The sequence below is a fragment of the Botrytis porri genome (genome assembly GCF_014898465.1).
Source record: "Botrytis porri strain MUCL 3234 chromosome Unknown BPOR_001, whole genome shotgun sequence".
Taxonomy (NCBI): domain Eukaryota; kingdom Fungi; phylum Ascomycota; class Leotiomycetes; order Helotiales; family Sclerotiniaceae; genus Botrytis; species Botrytis porri.
Window position 1 is genome coordinate 1,978,178 of NW_024066075.1, and position 23,900 is coordinate 2,002,077.

The 23,900-nt window shown below is 36.1% G+C and overlaps 4 protein-coding genes across 4 annotated transcripts; 2 read left to right on the plus strand and 2 right to left on the minus strand.

Moving 5' to 3' along the window:
* Positions 1-2,467: 2,467 nt before the first annotated feature.
* Positions 2,468-6,703, plus strand: EAF01_000538 (uncharacterized protein; the record flags this gene model as incomplete). The annotated part of the gene is made up of 1 exon (XM_038908788.1): positions 2,468-6,703. The coding sequence occupies one exon, from the start codon at positions 2,468-2,470 to the stop codon at positions 6,701-6,703; it is 4,236 nt and encodes a 1,411-aa protein (XP_038775694.1).
* Positions 6,704-7,195: 492 nt separating this feature from the next.
* Positions 7,196-8,632, minus strand: EAF01_000539 (uncharacterized protein; the record flags this gene model as incomplete). The annotated part of the gene is made up of 1 exon (XM_038908789.1): positions 7,196-8,632. One exon carries the CDS (start codon positions 8,630-8,632, stop codon positions 7,196-7,198), a length of 1,437 nt encoding a protein of 478 aa, XP_038775695.1.
* A 2,895-nt stretch (positions 8,633-11,527) lies between these two features.
* On the minus strand, positions 11,528-15,883 carry EAF01_000540 (uncharacterized protein; the record flags this gene model as incomplete). Its single annotated transcript, XM_038908790.1, has 1 exon — positions 11,528-15,883. One exon carries the CDS (start codon positions 15,881-15,883, stop codon positions 11,528-11,530), a length of 4,356 nt encoding a protein of 1,451 aa, XP_038775696.1.
* A 6,643-nt stretch (positions 15,884-22,526) lies between these two features.
* Positions 22,527-23,154, plus strand: EAF01_000541 (uncharacterized protein; the record flags this gene model as incomplete). The annotated part of the gene is made up of 2 exons (XM_038908791.1): positions 22,527-22,743; positions 22,799-23,154. 2 exons carry the CDS (start codon positions 22,527-22,529, stop codon positions 23,152-23,154), a joined length of 573 nt encoding a protein of 190 aa, XP_038775697.1.
* Between the last annotated feature and the right edge of the window lie 746 nt (positions 23,155-23,900).

Sequence of the window (23,900 nt, forward strand, 5' to 3'; positions counted from 1 at the left end):
CACCTTAAACTCACTTTAAACAAATAACTTAAATATAAAACATAATTAATGAAACTCTTTTTCATTATTATTACTATTATTATTTTCTTTATTAATTTTTTATAAAATACCTTAAGAAACTAAATATATTACTACTAAATAAAAAATATTAATAAAAGCTTGTACCTCTTTTAAGCAATCTTTAAAATATTAATTGTTAATTATCTTATCTAGATCCTTATTATTATTGTTATTATTGTAGAAGTTAATAGGAACAAGTGTAACAATTAGGATAAATTCTTTTCAATTTCAAGTGCCTTAATATAAATCAAGCAAACAGAATTATATTTAATAGAAAGCATTTTCATATTAAACGTACTTGTTTTTCTTACATAATTAAGTTCTTTTAATAAAGGAAAACTTAGATATTTTAATATAGAATGAGATCAAGGTATAATCAACTTTGTCTAAAAGAATATTAAAGATATTAAGAATATTAAGATTATTAATATTCATTAAATTATGATTTCAAAAATAAAATAGATTTTATAATAGATATAGAACTTTAGGTTTATTAAAGTAAAATAATATAGAGAATTTATTTATTATATATATAACTAATTATTATATAATTTAAACAAAGTTGGAATATAAGTAAAATAATAAAAGCTATTAGGAAAAACAATTTCTAAAAGTAATATTAAATTTATTACAAAAGGTTGAAATTTTATTCAAATCAGATTAATTCTAGTCTTTTACTTTATAAAGAATTCTTTCAAATTTCATAATATAGATATATAAAGAATCAATTCTTTATTTAAAGTTGAATAGTTTATTTTCAGTTTTTTATACTTTATTCAGATTGTTATAAATATGTATAAATTGATTTAAGATTGTTATATGATTTAAAAGAACATTTTAATTAAAAGAAAAAAGTTGAGATAGTATTATAATTTGTATATAAGATTCGAGATTGAAATAAATATAATAAAATTAAGTAATAGAATTGTTAATTATAATATTATTTACTTGTAGTTTTATTCGAATTGAAGATAATTATATATGAAATTTTTAAGAACTATTATTAAACCTTTCAGAATTAAAGAAATTTTTTTTTCAATTAAAAAAACATTTAAGTAGTAAAAATATATTTAAGGATTAAGAAGTATAAGAATAAGATTTCATTTTATTGATAAGTTATTTTATTACGAAGTTCTATAATTATAAGATTTATTGAATTATAATTTATAACTAAGAAATTAAAGGTAAAAAAAAGATAATATCTTTAAATAATATTAAGAAGATTTATATATAAATAAGAAAGTAAAAGTAATATATTTAGACCTAACTATTATTCCACGGATTTTTTTGGTGATCAGCATCAGTGATGACCATAACCCTAAGGGGGGTGGTGATCCAGCCAAAAAGTTATTATTTAATCACTATTTTTCTACCCTTCAATTTTAAACTTTTTAAAAATCTGAAAAAAGAAATGAATAGAGATTTAATTGAATTATTTATATATAAAATTAAATTTTTAATATCTTTAGTATTAATTGATCTGTAAAGATTATAATAAAAACCAAATTTGATAAGATTATTGAAAAGCTATGGTAATTTATGGAAAACAGGGGAATGATGATCAGTAAAAAAGTATTAAAAGTTATCAATTGGTTATCATCTCTTTTAGCTTCAATTTAGGACTTTTTGTAAATCAAAAAAAGTAATTTATAAAGATTTAATTGAATTATATTAATTCGAAATTAGAATTTAAAAAGCTTTTGAATTGAAGATTTTATATTGAATTGAAATAACTCTAACTATTATTCCACGGACTTTTTTGGTGATCAACACTAATAATAACTATAACCCTAAGGGGAATAGTGACCCAGCCAAAAACCCTCTAATTGATCACCACCTTTCCTAACTTCAATTTTGAGGTTTTCAAAAATCTGAAAAAAGAAGTGAATAAAGATTCAATAGAATTATTTATATACAAAATTAGATTTCGAATATCTTCAATATTAATTAATCTATAAAGATTATAATAAAAATTAGATTTAATAAGGTTAATTCTAAGCTATAATAATTTATAGAAGATAAAGGAATGGTAATTAATAAAAAAGTATTAAAAGTCATTAATTAATTATTATTTCTTTTAGTTTTAATTTAAAACTTTTCGAAAATTAAAAAAAAAACAATCTATAGAAATTTAATTAAATTATATTTATTCGAAATTAAAATTCGAAAAGCTTTAGAATTAAAGATCTTATATTGAATTGAAATAACTCTACCCCTTATGCGAGGGCCCTTTCATGGCATAAAAGGAGGGCACGGCCGTTATTTGTCTGGGAACATAACCCCAAGACCCCACACGACCCCCACATGATTTTATAAAAGGGATTTCACAAAAGGGGATTTCTTGGGTTCCTCATCCCCGCCTCCCATCCCGATCTTGCAACCGTAGAACGTCTCGTTGCCATTCCGCATGGCCTGCGACCTCGCATACAACTCTGACCACCAGGTTCTGATCTGCACACAGTGCCAGACGTGCATCGCTCCAGGGGCCCGAAGTATCGCGCAACACCTCCGAGCCGAACCCCACCGCCTGTCAGGTGATCTTTTGAAAGCTCAACTGAGCTACGCTCAATCGTTAAGTCTGAAGACGAAGCGTCAATTGCGAGAAGACAAACCTGCGCGTAGGGCTGCGCAGTTAGAGCATCTCAGAGTCTTCCACGGCTTTCAGTGTTTATCATGCGATCCATCCTTTTTAACCACTCACCTCCCACGAATGCGGGATCACATGGTGACTCATGGCCGGAAAGCGAGCGAGCACAAAGCGACCCCGCTATGGCAGGCATGCTTACTCCAAACGTACTTTACTGCACCGAGGTATGTTGATTACTTTGTGGTTGTTGCAAATCCTGGGCCCCATGGTGGAAATGGCGATGTGATCCCTTTAACCCGGTCGGAGAAGGATTCCATTGATCAGATTGAGCAAGATGCGTTGAATGTCAAAAAGGATCTCTTCAAGGCAGCTGGCGTCGTTCGGGACATTAAGGAATCTCGCTCCGAGAGGGTACCGTGGTTGCACGACGTCACCAAGTTCCCTTTTCACTTAGTTCATTTAAAAGACGAGGAGATTTGGGCTTCGTATAAGCTCCCATCGAAGAAGGAATTGGATGGAGATTACCTTGAAGCGGATGATCCTCAACTTGTTCGCATCCTCCATGCCGCCGAAGCTATGATGCGAGATGCCTATCAATTGTGCTCTGATACATCCCCCGATCGTAAGATGACTCAGCAGCGAGCTAACATCCTCAATGAATTTTATTCCGGAGCGAGTGGCAAGGCGGATGGGTTCCGATATCACAAGAATGCTTCGACGTTGGTCAAATACTTCCTGATCGGGAAACAACTCTTGGTATATTATTATCGAGTGGTGTATTCGGAGGATGGCTTTTTCACCGCCACGGAATCGGATCAATCATTACCACGTGATATTATCGAACCGACCTCAACCCAAATTCGTGCGATGGATGCTATCATGGAAGCCTTGAATATGGAAGATCCCGAAGAATCTGAATTAGCTTTGAAGCATGCTATTCGACGATTATATCTAGCCTTGATTTGTCACTCGATTGGAAGTGCACCGTTTAAATCACCGGTCTTGAGTTTTTGTGCTATGAAGAGTCGCATGATTTATGGGCGGGGATTGTGGGAAGAGCCAGGAAATTTTAATAGTTACCTGTCGGCTCTCACGTGGACGGCGCAACTGATCCTCTTTGGTTTTGTCTGTTTTCAAGAGCAAGAGGACGAAGATCAAATTCCCATTCTCCTCACCACGCTCTGCAAGAAGTTCTTTCAACAATTAGCCGAGACCCCCTTCGGTTACATTCTTCAGTGGCGTTTATATTTATTCAAGGTGAGTAAGGCTTCCATTGCTAAACACCAAGCTCGATGGTCTTTGGATCGACAGATTGTGGGGTATCGCGGGGTAGAAATATCCATGGAACAGATTTCGAACGTGGTGCTTTCGGAATTTCAACAAGCTCACTCTCTCCTGTACGATGAATTGTTATTTGGCATGCAAGATTTAATTTCGATGGTTTCGTGGCGGATGAAGGATGATCTGGATTCCGAGGATTTTGGGGATTCTTGGCTCTCCCACTCACACAATTCGGAATTTTTAGAAGGGGCAGATCTGAGGCTTTTTCGATACATCAAGACGAACACTAAATTGCACACCACTTTCTTCAAGGTTGATCAAGAGGGAGGGTTAATCTTGTGTTCGAAAGCTATGAAGATATATGAAGTGCAAGCTCAGGAATTCTTAAAGCGACTCTTGATCCTCTGTCACATTGCTCCTGGTCCACCTCTGCGAGAGCCCGAATTGCTTTCTATCACGTGGCGGAATATGGAACGACAGCGACATATTTATATTTGGGAAAAGTTGGTGATGATCTATACCCAATATCACAAAGGACAACAACAATCTGGTGCATACAAGAATAATATTCGATTTCTCCCGAAAGCTATTGGGAATTTATTACTTACTTATATTGCATATGTTATTCCCCTTCGACAAATCTTTCTTCGACAAGAAAATCCGACCGCTTTGATATCCCCGTACCTCTGGTCCAATCTTCAAGGGACTGTGTGGGTAGATGGAGTTATTTCGACTTGCTTACGGAAAGCATGTAAACGTGCTCAGGTTTCGATACTACACACTTCCAATTGGCGACAATTTGCTGCTTCCATCACGAAAGAGAAGTTTACTACGAGAGAACAAGCCAACTTTGATCTGGACCATACTCCTGGTGAATTTGTTGAAGATGAATCCGATTTGAGGGCGTTGGCCGAATTTAGCAATCACAGCTTTCAAACCTTCAATGTAGCTTACGCTGGAACGACCAATCTCACCATGAATACTATGTTGCATCGAGGCTTTCGGGCTTCGGCTAGTTGGCATTCCTTCTTTCGATTCGATTTCGTTCTGCAAGGGAAGCGAGCCTCGAGTCCATCGGATGCTCTAGTGTTGCGAGCCGCGAAACGAAGTCGATTTCGTCAGAGGCAAGGGTACTCGGAAGAGGATTTACTTCAAGTGGCTCAAAGATTATTCCCTTCTGTCACTTTTCAATTTCGTCAACCTGGTCAACGTCGTGGGGTGTTGACTACTTTTGGAACTACCTTTCACGAACAAGTCATCTTGATCTTGGGAACCGGCTCCGGCAAGACCTTAATTCCTATGCTCAGCGCTAGCCTTGCGGACGCTAGCACCACCATCATGATCATTCCTATGGTGGCCTTGCGGATTGACATGATCAAACGTTTTAATGCAGTTGGGATTCCCTCGGTCGTGTGGTCGGTGGAGTGTCGGGAAACCCCTCCATTGGTGATCGTATCGGCTGAAGCGGTTTGCAACGATAGCTTTTTGGAATACGCTCAAGGGCTAGTCTTTCGACAGAAATTGGATCGCATCATCATGGATGAGTGTCACCTTACCATTACTACGAGTGAGTATCGCTCTTGCATGACGCAAGTTGGGTGGTTCATTCGACAAATTCGTACTCAATCCATTTGGCTATCTGCCACCTTGCCTCCGGTGATGGAAGAATTATTCATCGAACAGAACAAATTGGTTTGCCCTCAAATCATTCGAGAGTCGACCAATCGATCTAACCTTCAATATCTTGTTAGTTATGGAGATGGAGTTGATTCTTTGATGGAGAAAGCGAGAGAGTTAATTGAAGTGTGTTGGCCCGATCCTAATATCTTTGATCAAAGTTGTGATAAGATTATTATCTACTGTCGCACTCGTGATGTTGCTGGCGCGGTAGCAGAATTGATGAATTGTCCTCTGTACACATCAGAATCCGGGACGGTTCGCGAGAAGGGGGAGATCATTCAACGGTGGCTCTCCAATCCTCAGCAACCCGTGATCGCTGCTACGTCCGCTCTCGGGATTGGATTTGATTACCCTCACATTCGATGGGTCATTCACCTCGATGCTCCAGAGCGGGTGACGGCTTTCTCTCAAGAATCCGGTCGGGCGGGACGCGATGGGAGGAAAGCTTCCTCCATCATCTTGTTAAATTCGACTTGGAGACCTCAACGTGATACCTTTCTTCCACCCGATCAAGCTACCATGCAACTCTACCTCACTCAACAATATTGCTCACGTGGCGTCCTCAGTCAATTCCTCGATCGGCCTTCGGATTGGCGTTGGTGCATGTCAAGTGATGAGGTCTGTCAAGTGTGTAGGGAACCTCATGAGGAACCTCGCCCCCCTCATTTGATATACACTTTAAATCCATCTACTATAGAAATTGAATCCACTGGCCCTCGAGAGATTCACACTCAAGATTTTCGACAGGATCAAATCCTCGATCGATACGAGCAGGATCTCCTAACCTTTCAGGATTCTTGTCTCTACTGTCGAATTCACCATCGTCGCTTCGATCACCTCTCTTCACAATGCTCTCGAAGATTTGATTGGATTAATGCTAAGGGGGAAGCTCTACAAGCGTGCCAATTTGACGAGAGAGATTGGATGCCACGATACATCGTGTGTTGGAATTGTTATCAACCACAAGATATCTGTCGAGTGGCCGATCCTGATCACGAAGAGAGCGAGTGTCGATTTCCGAACATGGTGATTCCCATTTGCGTGGCGGCATATAAGAGGGTGGGGGGGGGTGGCATGGCTCGAGAGGCATTTTGAACGAACGTGGGAAGATCTTCTTGCGTATATGATTTGGCTTGGGGAGAGGACTGATTTGGAGGGGAATGATGGGTTTACGGGAATAAGGTTGCAGCTCTTATATTAAGGGAATTAGAATAGAGTAATTGATAATAATAAGATAAGAATAAAATAATGAATAAAGGGTTCTAGTAATAAAGTAAGAGATCAGGGTTAAAGTTGGAAGAGATTTTTAAAATGATTAAGAACCGCTACGTATTTTAAAAAGGGTGAGGGTAAGGGTAAGGGTAAGGGTTAGGGTAAGAGATAATAAGAAAGGAATTAGGGTTAATGAAATATTTAAAGAATGAAATAAGAGAATATATAAAAGTAAGATTTAAAATTAAAGAATAATATTAAACAAGATAATACCCCGCCTTTTCTCGCCTAGGCCCTCTCGCTTTCAGCCCCCCATTCTTCCCCCCCCCATCGGGTTTACTCGACATTCCTCCTTTTCCCCCGCCCAGTCCCCACTTAACGTGACACTTCCCTCTCATTGGGGTACGCCTCAGCTTCTTCTTCCTTCTTCACTTCGCCGCCTCCCTTCGGCTTTGCCCTCCTCCCTCTTGCCTTGCCCCTCTCCCCTGCGTTCGCGTCTTTCCTTCCCGCTTCTGCCTCTTCTTCGGGTTCTCCCTTGGCCTTCGGGCTTTCTTCCCGCCTTCCCCTTCTTCCTTTGTTCCCGGCTTCGGGTTCCCCGTCTCTCCTCTCGCCTCTTCCTTTCCTCCTTGCCTTCCCCGCGGCTTGCCCCCTCCCTTTCCTCCCCCCGCCCCCGCTTGCCCGCTCCCTCTCCTCTCCCCCTCCCTTCCCGCTCTCCGCTCTTCCCTCTTGCTTTCCCTCCCTCCCCCGTCTCTTTCCCGCCTGCTCTTCTTCCCGGGTTCGGGTTCTTCCTTTTTCGGGTTCGCCTTCCCTTCCCCCGTCCTCCCCGCCTGTCTCCCTCTCCTCCCTCCTCCCCGTCGGCTTTCCTTGCCCCCCGCCCTCCGCTTTCTTCTTTCCTCTCCCTCTCCCGCTTTTCTCCCCCGCTTCCGCTTCCGCCTTTTCTTTCCTCCCCGCTTTCTTCCTTCTCCTCCTCCCTCCCTTTTCTCCCGCCCGCCTCCCTCCTCCCCGTCCGGTTTCGGGTTTCCTCTCCCCCTCCCCTTTCTTCCTGCCTCCTCCGCTTCCCCTTCTTCCTCTCCCCTCCCCGGGCCTTCTCCCCCCCGCGCCCCCCCCCCGCTTCGCCGCCCCTCCTCCTCTTCCTCCTCCCCCCCGCTCCCCGCTCTTGCTTTCCCCCCCCCCTCCCCCCGCCCCCCCCCTTCCCTTCCCTTCCTTCGCCTCCTCCTCCTCGCTTTTTCCCCCTGCCTCCCCTTTCCCCGCTCCTTCCTTCCCGGCTTCGGGTTCTTCCTTTTCGGGTTGGCCTTCTCCCTTTTTGCCCCGCTTCGTCTTCGCCCTCTCTACTCTCCCCTCTTCTTTTCCTGCTTGGCGCCCCCGTCTTCCCCCTCCCCTCCGCCCCGCTTGCCCCCTCCTCTCCTCTCTCGCCCCTGCCCCTTTCCCCCCTTCCCCCTCTCCTCTCTTCGCTCTTCCTTTCGCTCCCTCCCCTCCCCCTCGCTCTTTTCCCCCTCCTCTTCTTCCTTGCCCTCCCCTGCCCTCCTGCCCCTTCCCGCCCTTCCCTTCCTTCCCTCCTCCTCCGCTTTTTTCTCGTGCCCTTCCCTTCCCGCCGCTCCTTCCCGCTTCGGCTTCTTCCTTTCTTCTCCGCTTCCTCTCCGCCCTCTGGGGTTTCTCCCCTCTTCCTTTCCTCCTTGCCCCCCGGGTCTTCCCCGCTCCCTTTCCTCTTGCCCCTTTCCCTTTCCCCCCCCCCCGCTTGCCCCCTCCCTCTCCTCTCCCCTCTGCTCTCCCTCCCGCTCTCCGCTCTTCGCTCTTGCTTTCCCTCCCTGCCATTCCCCCGGCTCTTTCGCCCCCGCTCTTCTTCCCCGGTTCGGGTTCTTTCTTTCTCCCGTGCTTCGGGTTCTTCCTTTCTTGCCGGGTTGGGTTTCTTCCTGCCTGCCGGTTCGCGTTCTTCCTGCCCTTCCCGGCTTCCGTTCTTCCTGCTTCCCGAGGTTATAGGGGGTTCCTTCCCATTATTCCGCTTCATACCTTTTCCCGCTACCCTGTGCCTCTTTACGGCTTTCCCCTCCCCCCCGGCTTTACCCTTCACCCCCCTTCCTTCTCCCTTGATCCTCCCCATCCCCCTCCCTCCCTCGGGTTTGCTTTCCCCTCAGACTGCTCCTTTTGCTCCTCCGCCCCCGTCCCCTTTTTTTTCCGTTCTCCTCCGCATTTCGCCCTCCTCCCTGTCTCCCTGCTCCTCCTTGCCTCGGCCTCCTCCCTCCTCCTCCCACCCCTGCACGCCTCCGCCTTCCTCCTCGTTCTACGCTTTGTTCGCCTCTCCCTCCGCCTCCCCCAGCCCTACCATCCATTTTCCGCTCTCTCTCACCCCCCAACGAGGCGGCAGGAAACGCGCGCCGCCTCACCTTTCTTTTCTTCTTTTTTTCTTCTTTCTTTCCTTCCTACAAACCTTCTTCCCTATTCATACTTCTTATTCTTGTTCCTTCTTTTTCTTAATTATTATTCATTCCTTCTTCCATTCTTATCCTACTCCATACATTTTCTTGCCACCTCTTTCTAATTTTCTTATAACTCTAAAAATTTGTACTTTTCTTATTAGCAATATGATAATTCTCTTTAAGACAAGCCCTATTTTTTTTTATTTTTGTTTTTATTCAGTTAATATTATATATTCTTTTTTTATTTTTAAATCCTTAAATATTCAATTTATTCTTTAAAAACTTATAATTCTTAAAATCTTAATAACCCTAACCCTTTAATTCAGTAATACTCTAATCCTTAATTCATGCATAACTCTAACCTTCAATTTCATTAAAACCCTAACCCTTCATAACTTAATAACCCGAATCCACTTTAATAGAAATAACCCTAACCTTTTAATAATATCTTTTTCTAAATATCCTTTTTAATTTCATTTATTTAAATCAATATCTAATATCTTATATCTTTATTTTATATTCATATTTTATATTATATTTATTTTTCAATCTTTTTTTTTTAAATTTAAATTTTCAATATTAAATTTATCTTTTAATACCCTTTTTTTCAATTATTAAATTAATATTTTATAACCCCATATTTCTTATATTAATCTTATAATAAATTAATAATCCTAATCCTTTAATTATCTTCTTTAATTTAATTTCACTATAAAAATCTTATTATTATTTTAATTAATTTAATTTCTTTAATTTTCATTTATTTCATTTTTATTTCAATTAATAATATTATTTTAAAATATCTATTTTTATTTTATTTATCTAAATTAATATCTAATATATTATATTTTTTAATTTTTTAAATTTTCATTTTCTATATATTATATTTATTTTTCAATCTTTTCTTATTTTATTTTTTAATACTTTTTCTCCAATCATTAAAATAATATTTTATATTATATATTTCTAATACTAATCGTTTCAAAAATTTATAATTCCAACCCTAAAAATTAATAACCCTAATCCTTTAATTAATTATCTTTTTAAATTTTATTCATTTTTAAAAATATATTATTATTATTCTAATTAATTTAATTTAATTTTTTTTTTCTTTTTTATTTTTTTTTTAAATCAATATCTTTTATCTTTTTTATTATTAATATTATTATTTTCTTCTAAATCTTTTTTTTTTCTCTTTTTTTTATAATTCCCTTTTTATTTTATATTAATAATTTTAATCTTATTATTCATTAATAAATTTTATTTTTATATTAAACCCTAAACCTTACTTTTATTATTTATTCTTCTTCTTTATAAAATTTTATTTATTATTATAATTAATAAATCTTTTATTAAATAAAATTCTTAATCTTAATCTTTTTATAAAATCTTTATATTTATATTAAATAATAAATCTTATTTCTTTTTTCAATTAAATCCTACTTTTATTATTTATTATATTTATACATTCTTTTATTACTTTTTAATTTTAATTCTAACCCTAAAAATTAATAACCCTAACCCTTTAATAATATCATTCTTTAAATATACTTTTTTATTTATTTAAATCAATATTTAATATCTTATATCTTTAATTTATTTTTATATTATATTTATCTTTCAATCTTTTTCTTTTTTTATTAAATTTATTTTTCAATCCTCTTTTAATTCAATTATTAAATTAATATTCTATATTATATACTTTTAACCCTAATCCTTTAACAAATTAATAATTTTAATTCTTTAATAAATCCCTAATTCCAATTTATAACCCTAATAATATTCATAATCTTTAATTAAATACTCTAACTCATTTTATATTTTCAATTCAATATTTATTATTTCAAATCCTAATTTATTCTTCTAAATTTAATAATTTAATAATAATCCTAATTCTTAACCCAATTATTAATTTCAATTTAATTTTTTACTTTTCTTTTTTAAAATTATTTAATTCTATTAAACCCTATTTTTTTTTAATAATTTTTTTCTAAATCTATATTTCCTTATTCTATAAAATTCTTTTATTATCTTTTTAATATTATTCTTTAATTTTAAATCTTACTTTTATATATTCTCTTATTTCATTCTTTAAATATTTCATTAACCCTAATTCCTTTCTTATTATCTCTTAACCCTAACCCTTACCCTTACCCTTACCCTCACCCTTTTTAAAATACGTAGCGGTTCTTAATCATTTTAAAAATCTCTTCCAACTTTAACCCTGATCTCTTACTTTATTACTAGAACCCTTTATTCATTATTTTATTCTTATCTTATTATTATCATTACTCTATTCTAATTCCCTTAATATAAGAGCTGCAACCTTATTCCCGTAAACCCATTCATTCCCCTCCAAATCAGTCCTCTCCCCAAGCCAAATCATATACGCAAGAAGATCTTCCCACGTTCGTTCAAAATGCCTCTCGAGCCATGCCACCCCCCCCACCCTCTTATATGCCGCCACGCAAATGGGAATCACCATGTTCGGAAATCGACACTCGCTCTCTTCGTGATCAGGATCGGCCACTCGACAGATATCTTGTGGTTGATAACAATTCCAACACACGATGTATCGTGGCATCCAATCTCTCTCGTCAAATTGGCACGCTTGTAGAGCTTCCCCCTTAGCATTAATCCAATCAAATCTTCGAGAGCATTGTGAAGAGAGGTGATCGAAGCGACGATGGTGAATTCGACAGTAGAGACAAGAATCCTGAAAGGTTAGGAGATCCTGCTCGTATCGATCGAGGATTTGATCCTGTCGAAAATCTTGAGTGTGAATCTCTCGAGGGCCAGTGGATTCAATTTCTATAGTAGATGGATTTAAAGTGTATATCAAATGAGGGGGGCGAGGTTCCTCATGAGGTTCCCTACACACTTGACAGACCTCATCACTTGACATGCACCAACGCCAATCCGAAGGCCGATCGAGGAATTGACTGAGGACGCCACGTGAGCAATATTGTTGAGTGAGGTAGAGTTGCATGGTAGCTTGATCGGGTGGAAGAAAGGTATCACGTTGAGGTCTCCAAGTCGAATTTAACAAGATGATGGAGGAAGCTTTCCTCCCATCGCGTCCCGCCCGACCGGATTCTTGAGAGAAAGCCGTCACCCGCTCTGGAGCATCGAGGTGAATGACCCATCGAATGTGAGGGTAATCAAATCCAATCCCGAGAGCGGACGTAGCAGCGATCACGGGTTGCTGAGGATTGGAGAGCCACCGTTGAATGATCTCCCCCTTCTCGCGAACCGTCCCGGATTCTGATGTGTACAGAGGACAATTCATCAATTCTGCTACCGCGCCAGCAACATCACGAGTGCGACAGTAGATAATAATCTTATCACAACTTTGATCAAAGATATTAGGATCGGGCCAACACACTTCAATTAACTCTCTCGCTTTCTCCATCAAAGAATCAACTCCATCTCCATAACTAACAAGATATTGAAGGTTAGATCGATTGGTCGACTCTCGAATGATTTGAGGGCAAACCAATTTGTTCTGTTCGATGAATAATTCTTCCATCACCGGAGGCAAGGTGGCAGATAGCCAAATGGATTGAGTACGAATTTGTCGAATGAACCACCCAACTTGCGTCATGCAAGAGCGATACTCACTCGTAGTAATGGTAAGGTGACACTCATCCATGATGATGCGATCCAATTTCTGTCGAAAGACTAGCCCTTGAGCGTATTCCAAAAAGCTATCGTTGCAAACCGCTTCAGCCGATACGATCACCAATGGAGGGGTTTCCCGACACTCCACCGACCACACGACCGAGGGAATCCCAACTGCATTAAAACGTTTGATCATGTCAATCCGCAAGGCCACCATAGGAATGATCATGATGGTGGTGCTAGCGTCCGCAAGGCTAGCGCTGAGCATAGGAATTAAGGTCTTGCCGGAGCCGGTTCCCAAGATCAAGATGACTTGTTCGTGAAAGGTAGTTCCAAAAGTAGTCAACACCCCACGACGTTGACCAGGTTGACGAAATTGAAAAGTGACAGAAGGGAATAATCTTTGAGCCACTTGAAGTAAATCCTCTTCCGAGTACCCTTGCCTCTGACGAAATCGACTTCGTTTCGCGGCTCGCAACACTAGAGCATCCGATGGACTCGAGGCTCGCTTCCCTTGCAGAACGAAATCGAATCGAAAGAAGGAATGCCAACTAGCCGAAGCCCGAAAGCCTCGATGCAACATAGTATTCATGGTGAGATTGGTCGTTCCAGCGTAAGCTACATTGAAGGTTTGAAAGCTGTGATTGCTAAATTCGGCCAACGCCCTCAAATCGGATTCATCTTCAACAAATTCACCAGGAGTATGGTCCAGATCAAAGTTGGCTTGTTCTCTCGTAGTAAACTTCTCTTTCGTGATGGAAGCAGCAAATTGTCGCCAATTGGAAGTGTGTAGTATCGAAACCTGAGCACGTTTACATGCTTTCCGTAAGCAAGTCGAAATAACTCCATCTACCCACACAGTCCCTTGAAGATTGGACCAGAGGTACGGGGATATCAAAGCGGTCGGATTTTCTTGTCGAAGAAAGATTTGTCGAAGGGGAATAACATATGCAATATAAGTAAGTAATAAATTCCCAATAGCTTTCGGGAGAAATCGAATATTATTCTTGTATGCACCAGATTGTTGTTGTCCTTTGTGATATTGGGTATAGATCATCACCAACTTTTCCCAAATATAAATATGTCGCTGTCGTTCCATATTCCGCCACGTGATAGAAAGCAATTCGGGCTCTCGCAGAGGTGGACCAGGAGCAATGTGACAGAGGATCAAGAGTCGCTTTAAGAATTCCTGAGCTTGCACTTCATATATCTTCATAGCTTTCGAACACAAGATTAACCCTCCCTCTTGATCAACCTTGAAGAAAGTGGTGTGCAATTTAGTGTTCGTCTTGATGTATCGAAAAAGCCTCAGATCTGCCCCTTCTAAAAATTCCGAATTGTGTGAGTGGGAGAGCCAAGAATCCCCAAAATCCTCGGAATCCAGATCATCCTTCATCCGCCACGAAACCATCGAAATTAAATCTTGCATGCCAAATAACAATTCATCGTACAGGAGAGAGTGAGCTTGTTGAAATTCCGAAAGCACCACGTTCGAAATCTGTTCCATGGATATTTCTACCCCGCGATACCCCACAATCTGTCGATCCAAAGACCATCGAGCTTGGTGTTTAGCAATGGAAGCCTTACTCACCTTGAATAAATATAAACGCCACTGAAGAATGTAACCGAAGGGGGTCTCGGCTAATTGTTGAAAGAACTTCTTGCAGAGCGTGGTGAGGAGAATGGGAATTTGATCTTCGTCCTCTTGCTCTTGAAAACAGACAAAACCAAAGAGGATCAGTTGCGCCGTCCACGTGAGAGCCGACAGGTAACTATTAAAATTTCCTGGCTCTTCCCACAATCCCCGCCCATAAATCATGCGACTCTTCATAGCACAAAAACTCAAGACCGGTGATTTAAACGGTGCACTTCCAATCGAGTGACAAATCAAGGCTAGATATAATCGTCGAATAGCATGCTTCAAAGCTAATTCAGATTCTTCGGGATCTTCCATATTCAAGGCTTCCATGATAGCATCCATCGCACGAATTTGGGTTGAGGTCGGTTCGATAATATCACGTGGTAATGATTGATCCGATTCCGTGGCGGTGAAAAAGCCATCCTCCGAATACACCACTCGATAATAATATACCAAGAGTTGTTTCCCGATCAGGAAGTATTTGACCAACGTCGAAGCATTCTTGTGATATCGGAACCCATCCGCCTTGCCACTCGCTCCGGAATAAAATTCATTGAGGATGTTAGCTCGCTGCTGAGTCATCTTACGATCGGGGGATGTATCAGAGCACAATTGATAGGCATCTCGCATCATAGCTTCGGCGGCATGGAGGATGCGAACAAGTTGAGGATCATCCGCTTCAAGGTAATCTCCATCCAATTCCTTCTTCGATGGGAGCTTATACGAAGCCCAAATCTCCTCGTCTTTTAAATGAACTAAGTGAAAAGGGAACTTGGTGACGTCGTGCAACCACGGTACCCTCTCGGAGCGAGATTCCTTAATGTCCCGAACGACGCCAGCTGCCTTGAAGAGATCCTTTTTGACATTCAACGCATCTTGCTCAATCTGATCAATGGAATCCTTCTCCGACCGGGTTAAAGGGATCACATCGCCATTTCCACCATGGGGCCCAGGATTTGCAACAACCACAAAGTAATCAACATACCTCGGTGCAGTAAAGTACGTTTGGAGTAAGCATGCCTGCCATAGCGGGGTCGCTTTGTGCTCGCTCGCTTTCCGGCCATGAGTCACCATGTGATCCCGCATTCGTGGGAGGTGAGTGGTTAAAAAGGATGGATCGCATGATAAACACTGAAAGCCGTGGAAGACTCTGAGATGCTCTAACTGCGCAGCCCTACGCGCAGGTTTGTCTTCTCGCAATTGACGCTTCGTCTTCAGACTTAACGATTGAGCGTAGCTCAGTTGAGCTTTCAAAAGATCACCTGACAGGCGGTGGGGTTCGGCTCGGAGGTGTTGCGCGATACTTCGGGCCCCTGGAGCGATGCACGTCTGGCACTGTGTGCAGATCAGAACCTGGTGGTCAGAGTTGTATGCGAGGTCGCAGGCCATGCGGAATGGCAACGAGACGTTCTACGGTTGCAAGATCGGGATGGGAGGCGGGGATGAGGAACCCAAGAAATCCCCTTTTGTGAAATCCCTTTTATAAAATCATGTGGGGGTCGTGTGGGGTCTTGGGGTTATGTTCCCAGACAAATAACGGCCGTGCCCTCCTTTTATGCCATGAAAGGGCCCTCGCATAAGGGGTAGAGTTATTTCAATTCAATATAAGATCTTTAATTCTAAAGCTTTTCGAATTTTAATTTCGAATAAATATAATTTAATTAAATTTCTATAGATTGTTTTTTTTTTAATTTTCGAAAAGTTTTAAATTAAAACTAAAAGAAATAATAATTAATTAATGACTTTTAATACTTTTTTATTAATTACCATTCCTTTATCTTCTATAAATTATTATAGCTTAGAATTAACCTTATTAAATCTAATTTTTATTATAATCTTTATAGATTAATTAATATTGAAGATATTCGAAATCTAATTTTGTATATAAATAATTCTATTGAATCTTTATTCACTTCTTTTTTCAGATTTTTGAAAACCTCAAAATTGAAGTTAGGAAAGGTGGTGATCAATTAGAGGGTTTTTGGCTGGGTCACTATTCCCCTTAGGGTTATAGTTATTATTAGTGTTGATCACCAAAAAAGTCCGTGGAATAATAGTTAGAGTTATTTCAATTCAATATAAAATCTTCAATTCAAAAGCTTTTTAAATTCTAATTTCGAATTAATATAATTCAATTAAATCTTTATAAATTACTTTTTTTGATTTACAAAAAGTCCTAAATTGAAGCTAAAAGAGATGATAACCAATTGATAACTTTTAATACTTTTTTACTGATCATCATTCCCCTGTTTTCCATAAATTACCATAGCTTTTCAATAATCTTATCAAATTTGGTTTTTATTATAATCTTTACAGATCAATTAATACTAAAGATATTAAAAATTTAATTTTATATATAAATAATTCAATTAAATCTCTATTCATTTCTTTTTTCAGATTTTTAAAAAGTTTAAAATTGAAGGGTAGAAAAATAGTGATTAAATAATAACTTTTTGGCTGGATCACCACCCCCCTTAGGGTTATGGTCATCACTGATGCTGATCACCAAAAAAATCCGTGGAATAATAGTTAGGTCTAAATATATTACTTTTACTTTCTTATTTATATATAAATCTTCTTAATATTATTTAAAGATATTATCTTTTTTTTACCTTTAATTTCTTAGTTATAAATTATAATTCAATAAATCTTATAATTATAGAACTTCGTAATAAAATAACTTATCAATAAAATGAAATCTTATTCTTATACTTCTTAATCCTTAAATATATTTTTACTACTTAAATGTTTTTTTAATTGAAAAAAAAATTTCTTTAATTCTGAAAGGTTTAATAATAGTTCTTAAAAATTTCATATATAATTATCTTCAATTCGAATAAAACTACAAGTAAATAATATTATAATTAACAATTCTATTACTTAATTTTATTATATTTATTTCAATCTCGAATCTTATATACAAATTATAATACTATCTCAACTTTTTTCTTTTAATTAAAATGTTCTTTTAAATCATATAACAATCTTAAATCAATTTATACATATTTATAACAATCTGAATAAAGTATAAAAAACTGAAAATAAACTATTCAACTTTAAATAAAGAATTGATTCTTTATATATCTATATTATGAAATTTGAAAGAATTCTTTATAAAGTAAAAGACTAGAATTAATCTGATTTGAATAAAATTTCAACCTTTTGTAATAAATTTAATATTACTTTTAGAAATTGTTTTTCCTAATAGCTTTTATTATTTTACTTATATTCCAACTTTGTTTAAATTATATAATAATTAGTTATATATATAATAAATAAATTCTCTATATTATTTTACTTTAATAAACCTAAAGTTCTATATCTATTATAAAATCTATTTTATTTTTGAAATCATAATTTAATGAATATTAATAATCTTAATATTCTTAATATCTTTAATATTCTTTTAGACAAAGTTGATTATACCTTGATCTCATTCTATATTAAAATATCTAAGTTTTCCTTTATTAAAAGAACTTAATTATGTAAGAAAAACAAGTACGTTTAATATGAAAATGCTTTCTATTAAATATAATTCTGTTTGCTTGATTTATATTAAGGCACTTGAAATTGAAAAGAATTTATCCTAATTGTTACACTTGTTCCTATTAACTTCTACAATAATAACAATAATAATAAGGATCTAGATAAGATAATTAACAATTAATATTTTAAAGATTGCTTAAAAGAGGTACAAGCTTTTATTAATATTTTTTATTTAGTAGTAATATATTTAGTTTCTTAAGGTATTTTATAAAAAATTAATAAAGAAAATAATAATAGTAATAATAATGAAAAAGAGTTTCATTAATTATGTTTTATATTTAAGTTATTTGTTTAAAGTGAGTTTAAGGTGAATTCTTTAGAAGGGGGGGGTAATGTTATAGTATATATATAATTATATTCAATCAAACTAGTACAATACTAAGTTCCGAGCTGATCGCATATATAGCTCTATAGTATACTCTCTTTAGTTCTATAGCTTTTAATTCTAAGGTTGATTTTTAAATGTTTATTAGGTTCGTCACAACTCTTATAGTTCTTCTACAATAAAGTATTATACTTAGTAATATAATATACTCGATATTCAATCACATTAGTAGTTTAATATTTGTGTTATAATTTTTAATAATATTTTTAATCAAAACATAAAAAGAATCGTAAAAAATTAATATATTATAATATATACAAAGACTTTTCATTAATTTTTTTAAATAATAAAAATTCTATATTTATATTTATAAATATATTATCATCGGCTTAAACTAGATTTAAAGCCTCAAAGTTATATACCTTTCAGAGCTCTAAAAAAGTCGTTATAATATTAATTCTATAAATAGATTCTATTATATTATTTATAATAAAAATGTATATTTAAAAATAAAATTTCTTTTATTCAAATATTCAATTAAATCATTATATATTCTTATGAAATATTGAAGAATGAAAATTTATATTATTATTAATATTTTAATGTAAATTTACGTTTATTATATTGATTCTTTAAAATATAATAGATTATAATTTTAATTTTAAGAAGTATACATATAGTAGGAATATCGAATAATTATTGTGAGATTTTATAAAGGACCTGGAACCACTTGTAAATTATAGAGAAATTTGATACGAATATAAACTTTATTTATATTAATAGATAACAAAAACATCTCTTGATAGATAATAATAGCAATGGAGATATTACCGCATTGCTCTGATTTTAACTTTATATGGCCAACACATGGTTCATTTTTATGGGAAAACTCAGACTGTAGATACAACTCCGAAGATCGATGCAGGGAAAAATTCGAGTATTACGATCCTAGATCAAATCATCAAGTTCCCTCGATCAAGAACTGTTTGTCACTTGAGATTTTAATCCCTTACACCTGCGTCAGTGACTTTGTAGTTACACCGAGTCACCGACGTAGATGACATCGAATTAGCACTAAAACATAAAGCGAGAGACATTCTTTGTCAAATGTTTGGTTCGACTTGAGAAATACGAGAATCTCCTGATTCTTTGTTTTCTAAATCCAAGTCGTGGTTCTCTTGTCTCATCCGATGTCCAAACCGCTTATTGAGCTCGCTTCTAACAAACATGAGAATGCGGTCATGATCGACCAACCAGCGACCTTGTCGGTTATTCGGGACCGTCGAAAAAGCAAAAGGTTATTGACCCTTTGAATTGATTCTTCAAAGTTCTATTAGTGCTCGCTGCCACTTTCACTCAATATCACCAGTACCCGTGCGAGCCGTGCAAACCCATGTACCCTTTGTGTGCATAGCTAGATCATGAATTACATGTCATTAAAATGAATTATGATCTTATGATGGATTGATACAACCCGAGATCTATTTTCGGAATACGAATAAATGTTGACGATCGTCATCATTGATCGGCAGTCAAAACTAATGCTTTGGTCCCCCGGAGCGCTGAGCACAAAAAATACTCAGGCTTTCGGCATTTGATAATTTGTACTTGGCATTTGCCAAATTTCGTCAGTATAGCTCCTATCGGATTCTTAACCTTGTTCATGAAGAAGTGGCTATGTGAAAAGATCATAGTAGCGTGGTTTATCATCGAGTGGCCCATATCATCAAATGGCCCACTTTCACCTCAATTTACACTTTCAAACCCATATTATTCAACAATAATTGAATCAATTGATTGAAACTATTAAGAATCTAATAATCTAAAATCTATTACATTATTTTGATAGGTTCTTATATTATATCCTATCTTTTTACATTTACTACAACATCGATTAGAAAATACTTCTCTATTAGAATTCCCTTCTTTTTAATGCTCATCGTGTTGAATCTGAATATCAACCTCTTGCTGAGATAATATATTAAAAGCCTCTTATCTAATGAGCACTCCTCCTTAATATAATTGAGTTTTTTTTATACATCAATATTTGCTTAATACCTCATTTGCTATCCAAAATGTACAATTCTTTATACTTAAAAGTGTATTCTTATAAACTAATCTCTCTATACCCTTAGCTAAAGCTAATACAATTTCGAATATAAATATAAAAAAGCTTGATTGATAACAAATTATTCAAGATTTAATTAATACTGATTAAGAAAAAGCTTCTATTAGGTTACAAGGAGTTTAAGAGATTTATTAATCTAGATCGAAAGAGGAAAAAGTAGATATACGAATTTGAATATCTAATTTCGAGAGTACAGTTTTAAGATTAAATAGAATTAAACTTATTCCTCAGAATTCTGATATTATATTCTGAGAAGTAATTGATTTCTTATATATAGTTTTAAAAGCTATAAAGAATTCAACCTTCGAAATATAATTGATATGTGTTTTGATAAATCTATCAATTTAATTACCATATGAACATTTTAGATTGCTAAAATAGTTAACATCAAATAATTGAATTAAATGATTTGAATGTAATAATAAATATAAACATATAATATCGTTCTCTTTGTAGTATATTTGAAAAGCTATTGATTCGTAGTTTTCATGCTTATCCAGTATTAATATTCAGAATTTGCCCTTTCTTTGATTCTTAATATACTTATCGAAATGTTTCAACTATTTTAAATCTATCTCATTATTCGTTCACCCATTAGATATAGGTTTAATAGTCTATTCTATAGGAAGATTCGTTTCGATATACTAATTGAAGAGATGAACTTGTCCTTAAATTATTAGAAATAGGGGAATAATTTCATCCTCTTCATTTCCATATATTATTATTATAGCCCATTTTCGATTACCTAACTGTACTGTCTTGTTTTTGCCATTTCGTTTAATACTAATTACTATCATTACTATATATATAATCCCCATTATAAAGCCTGTTTCATCAAAATTATAGAAATCTTTATTCAAAATACTATATTTTGCTTATATATTCACAACTAATCGAAACCACTCTTCAAAAAGCTTAGGATTCTTACAAAAAGCTCTTTGAAAATCATAAACATAATTAAAACATATCTTTAATTCGATTCAATACTTTACAAATCAATATATCTAAAGCTTTTTAATACGTTTCGCACCTTTCGATTTAAAAATATTATTCACTATATCTTTCATATTCTTTAATTTAGGTAGAAATCCTTTTAAATCTATATCAAATATATATTAAACAATCATTTCTTCTTTTAATTCTATAATCTTATAATAATTCGCTCGAATTTCTATACAAAAAAGTAAACCTTCCATTCTATATTGAAAAGTTATATAAAGAATATTATAAAATATAATAACTTTTCAAATACTTAATTTTTTATCTTTATGAATAACTTCAATAGTAAGGAGTATATAAGCTTCTTGATTATTCGAATTCATTATAGATTATTAATAAAATGTGTGTTGAAAGAGACAGGTATAAATTGAGGTGAAAGTGAGCTATTCGATGATATAGGCCACTCGATAATAAACCACGTTAATTCATTACTGATCATTTTTGGAGCTATATTTCTGGAAACATACTAACGATCAAACTTTAACAGGGCATGAAAATGCCGTCGGACCGAGATTGAAGGGTAAAGTTTGAACCCCTTCTTCGTCCACTCAGTGCCGGGTAGTTTTATGGGGAAATCAACCCACTTTTAATCAGGGTAGCAACTTAGTTTCTGATTTTAGTCATGGATAGGATATCAACAGCCATGCCAAGTCTTCAATACGAACAATTTATGGAGTCATGTTGAAGTTGTTCAAGCCTCATTGCGGAATCGTGAGGAAAGGAAGAAAGGAGAATTGTTGATGCAATCTTCCGCACCAATCAAACTCAAGGAACTACAAGAAGGTATCCGCACTGTCTCCAGATTTGATGGGATGCGGGCAATTTTAGAGTGTGTTGGCGATTGTGGATGAAGTCATGGCTGAACAATGGATTCTCATGGAATGAAAGGGGAGAATTGCGACGGATCTGAATATATAAATGTCGAAGAAGTTCTCGATAATAAACCATCATCAACGCATCACACCTTCACATCAAACTTCCAAACGTCACTTTACAATTTACAATAACACATACCAACTCAAACAATAATCAACATGTTCTCCAAGACCTTCATCGCTACCCTCCTCGCCAGCTCTGCTGCTGCATCCCCAATTGTCTCAGCACGTGCTGCAGGCGATGCTTTCGGCCTTATCTCCATCAGATCTGGTTCTGATATCCAAAACCAAGCCATCACCGCTTCCGGAGGTCGTCTCTGGATCGGAAAGGAGACTGCCTCATACTGCCCTGATACCGTCGTCACCGACTGCCCTAGTAAGTTTAACTCCGTGATATGATTTACGAATGCCCATGATTAACCAATAAGTAGACGGTACTTCCACAACCTTCGTCGCTGGTGAAAGCAATCTCGGTTTGAACACTGAAGTTCCAGGAGGTCAACAAGTTTACATCGCAACTGATTCTTCTGTATCCTACACCATACCTCACTCCGGCGACATCCACGGTGGAGTTGCCTCTGGATGGAAATACACCGCTGGAGAGAACGGATCCCTTGGATCCTTGTCTTTCCCTGGCTACGGATTCATTGCTTGCCCTGGCGAGGGTGCCGGTGTCTACGGCATCTTCCTTACTCCTGGTGGAGCTGCTACTGGAAACTGCACTGGCATCTCTGTCGCTACTGTCCCATACACCGGTGAAGGACCTTCCGCTTGGGAGTACGCTTAAATCAAGAATGGAGTGGAGGATTGAGGTGGAGAGAGGTGGAGAAGATGGAGAAGATGGAGCACGAAGTTGTGAATATTTTGTTTTCTGATCAGTTCTTTGGCGACATTGCAACCTTATTGTATTTAAATATGTATATATCTGCTGATCATTCCTTACGGCAATGGTATATCAAAACGAATTTTTTTTTTTCAAAAACTTTCATTTGCATCAACATTCGAATTCAAAATTAAATCAAGATTAATGCTAAATTAGAGAAAGTAATTACTCATAAGTATTTGTATTAAGGAGATAGATTTCTTAAAATCAGACTTAGAATAACTATAATGATTTTAACGAACTTTTCGCTTATTTCAGCTTAGAATTTATTTAATAGATATTGAATAAATAATAAATATATTTATTATTCAATTTATCATATTAATTAAAAAGTCCTTTATTATTGATTTTTAATCTGATTTATTCATCTTTCTTAACGTTTAATTAAACAATAAATAAATAGGAAATCTTTTAAATGAAATTTTATATAACGTAATTTATTAGTATACAGATTATATTGATCTATAGATTACTTTCACCTCTATTTAATTTTTCAAACTCATATGATTAAAGAATTATCAAATTAATTAATGAAAATTATAATAATTATAACAATCTAAGATCTATAACATTGTTTTGATAAGTTTTTGTATTATAATTAGTTTTGTTATACTTATTATAGTATTAATTAGAAAATACTTTCTTATTGG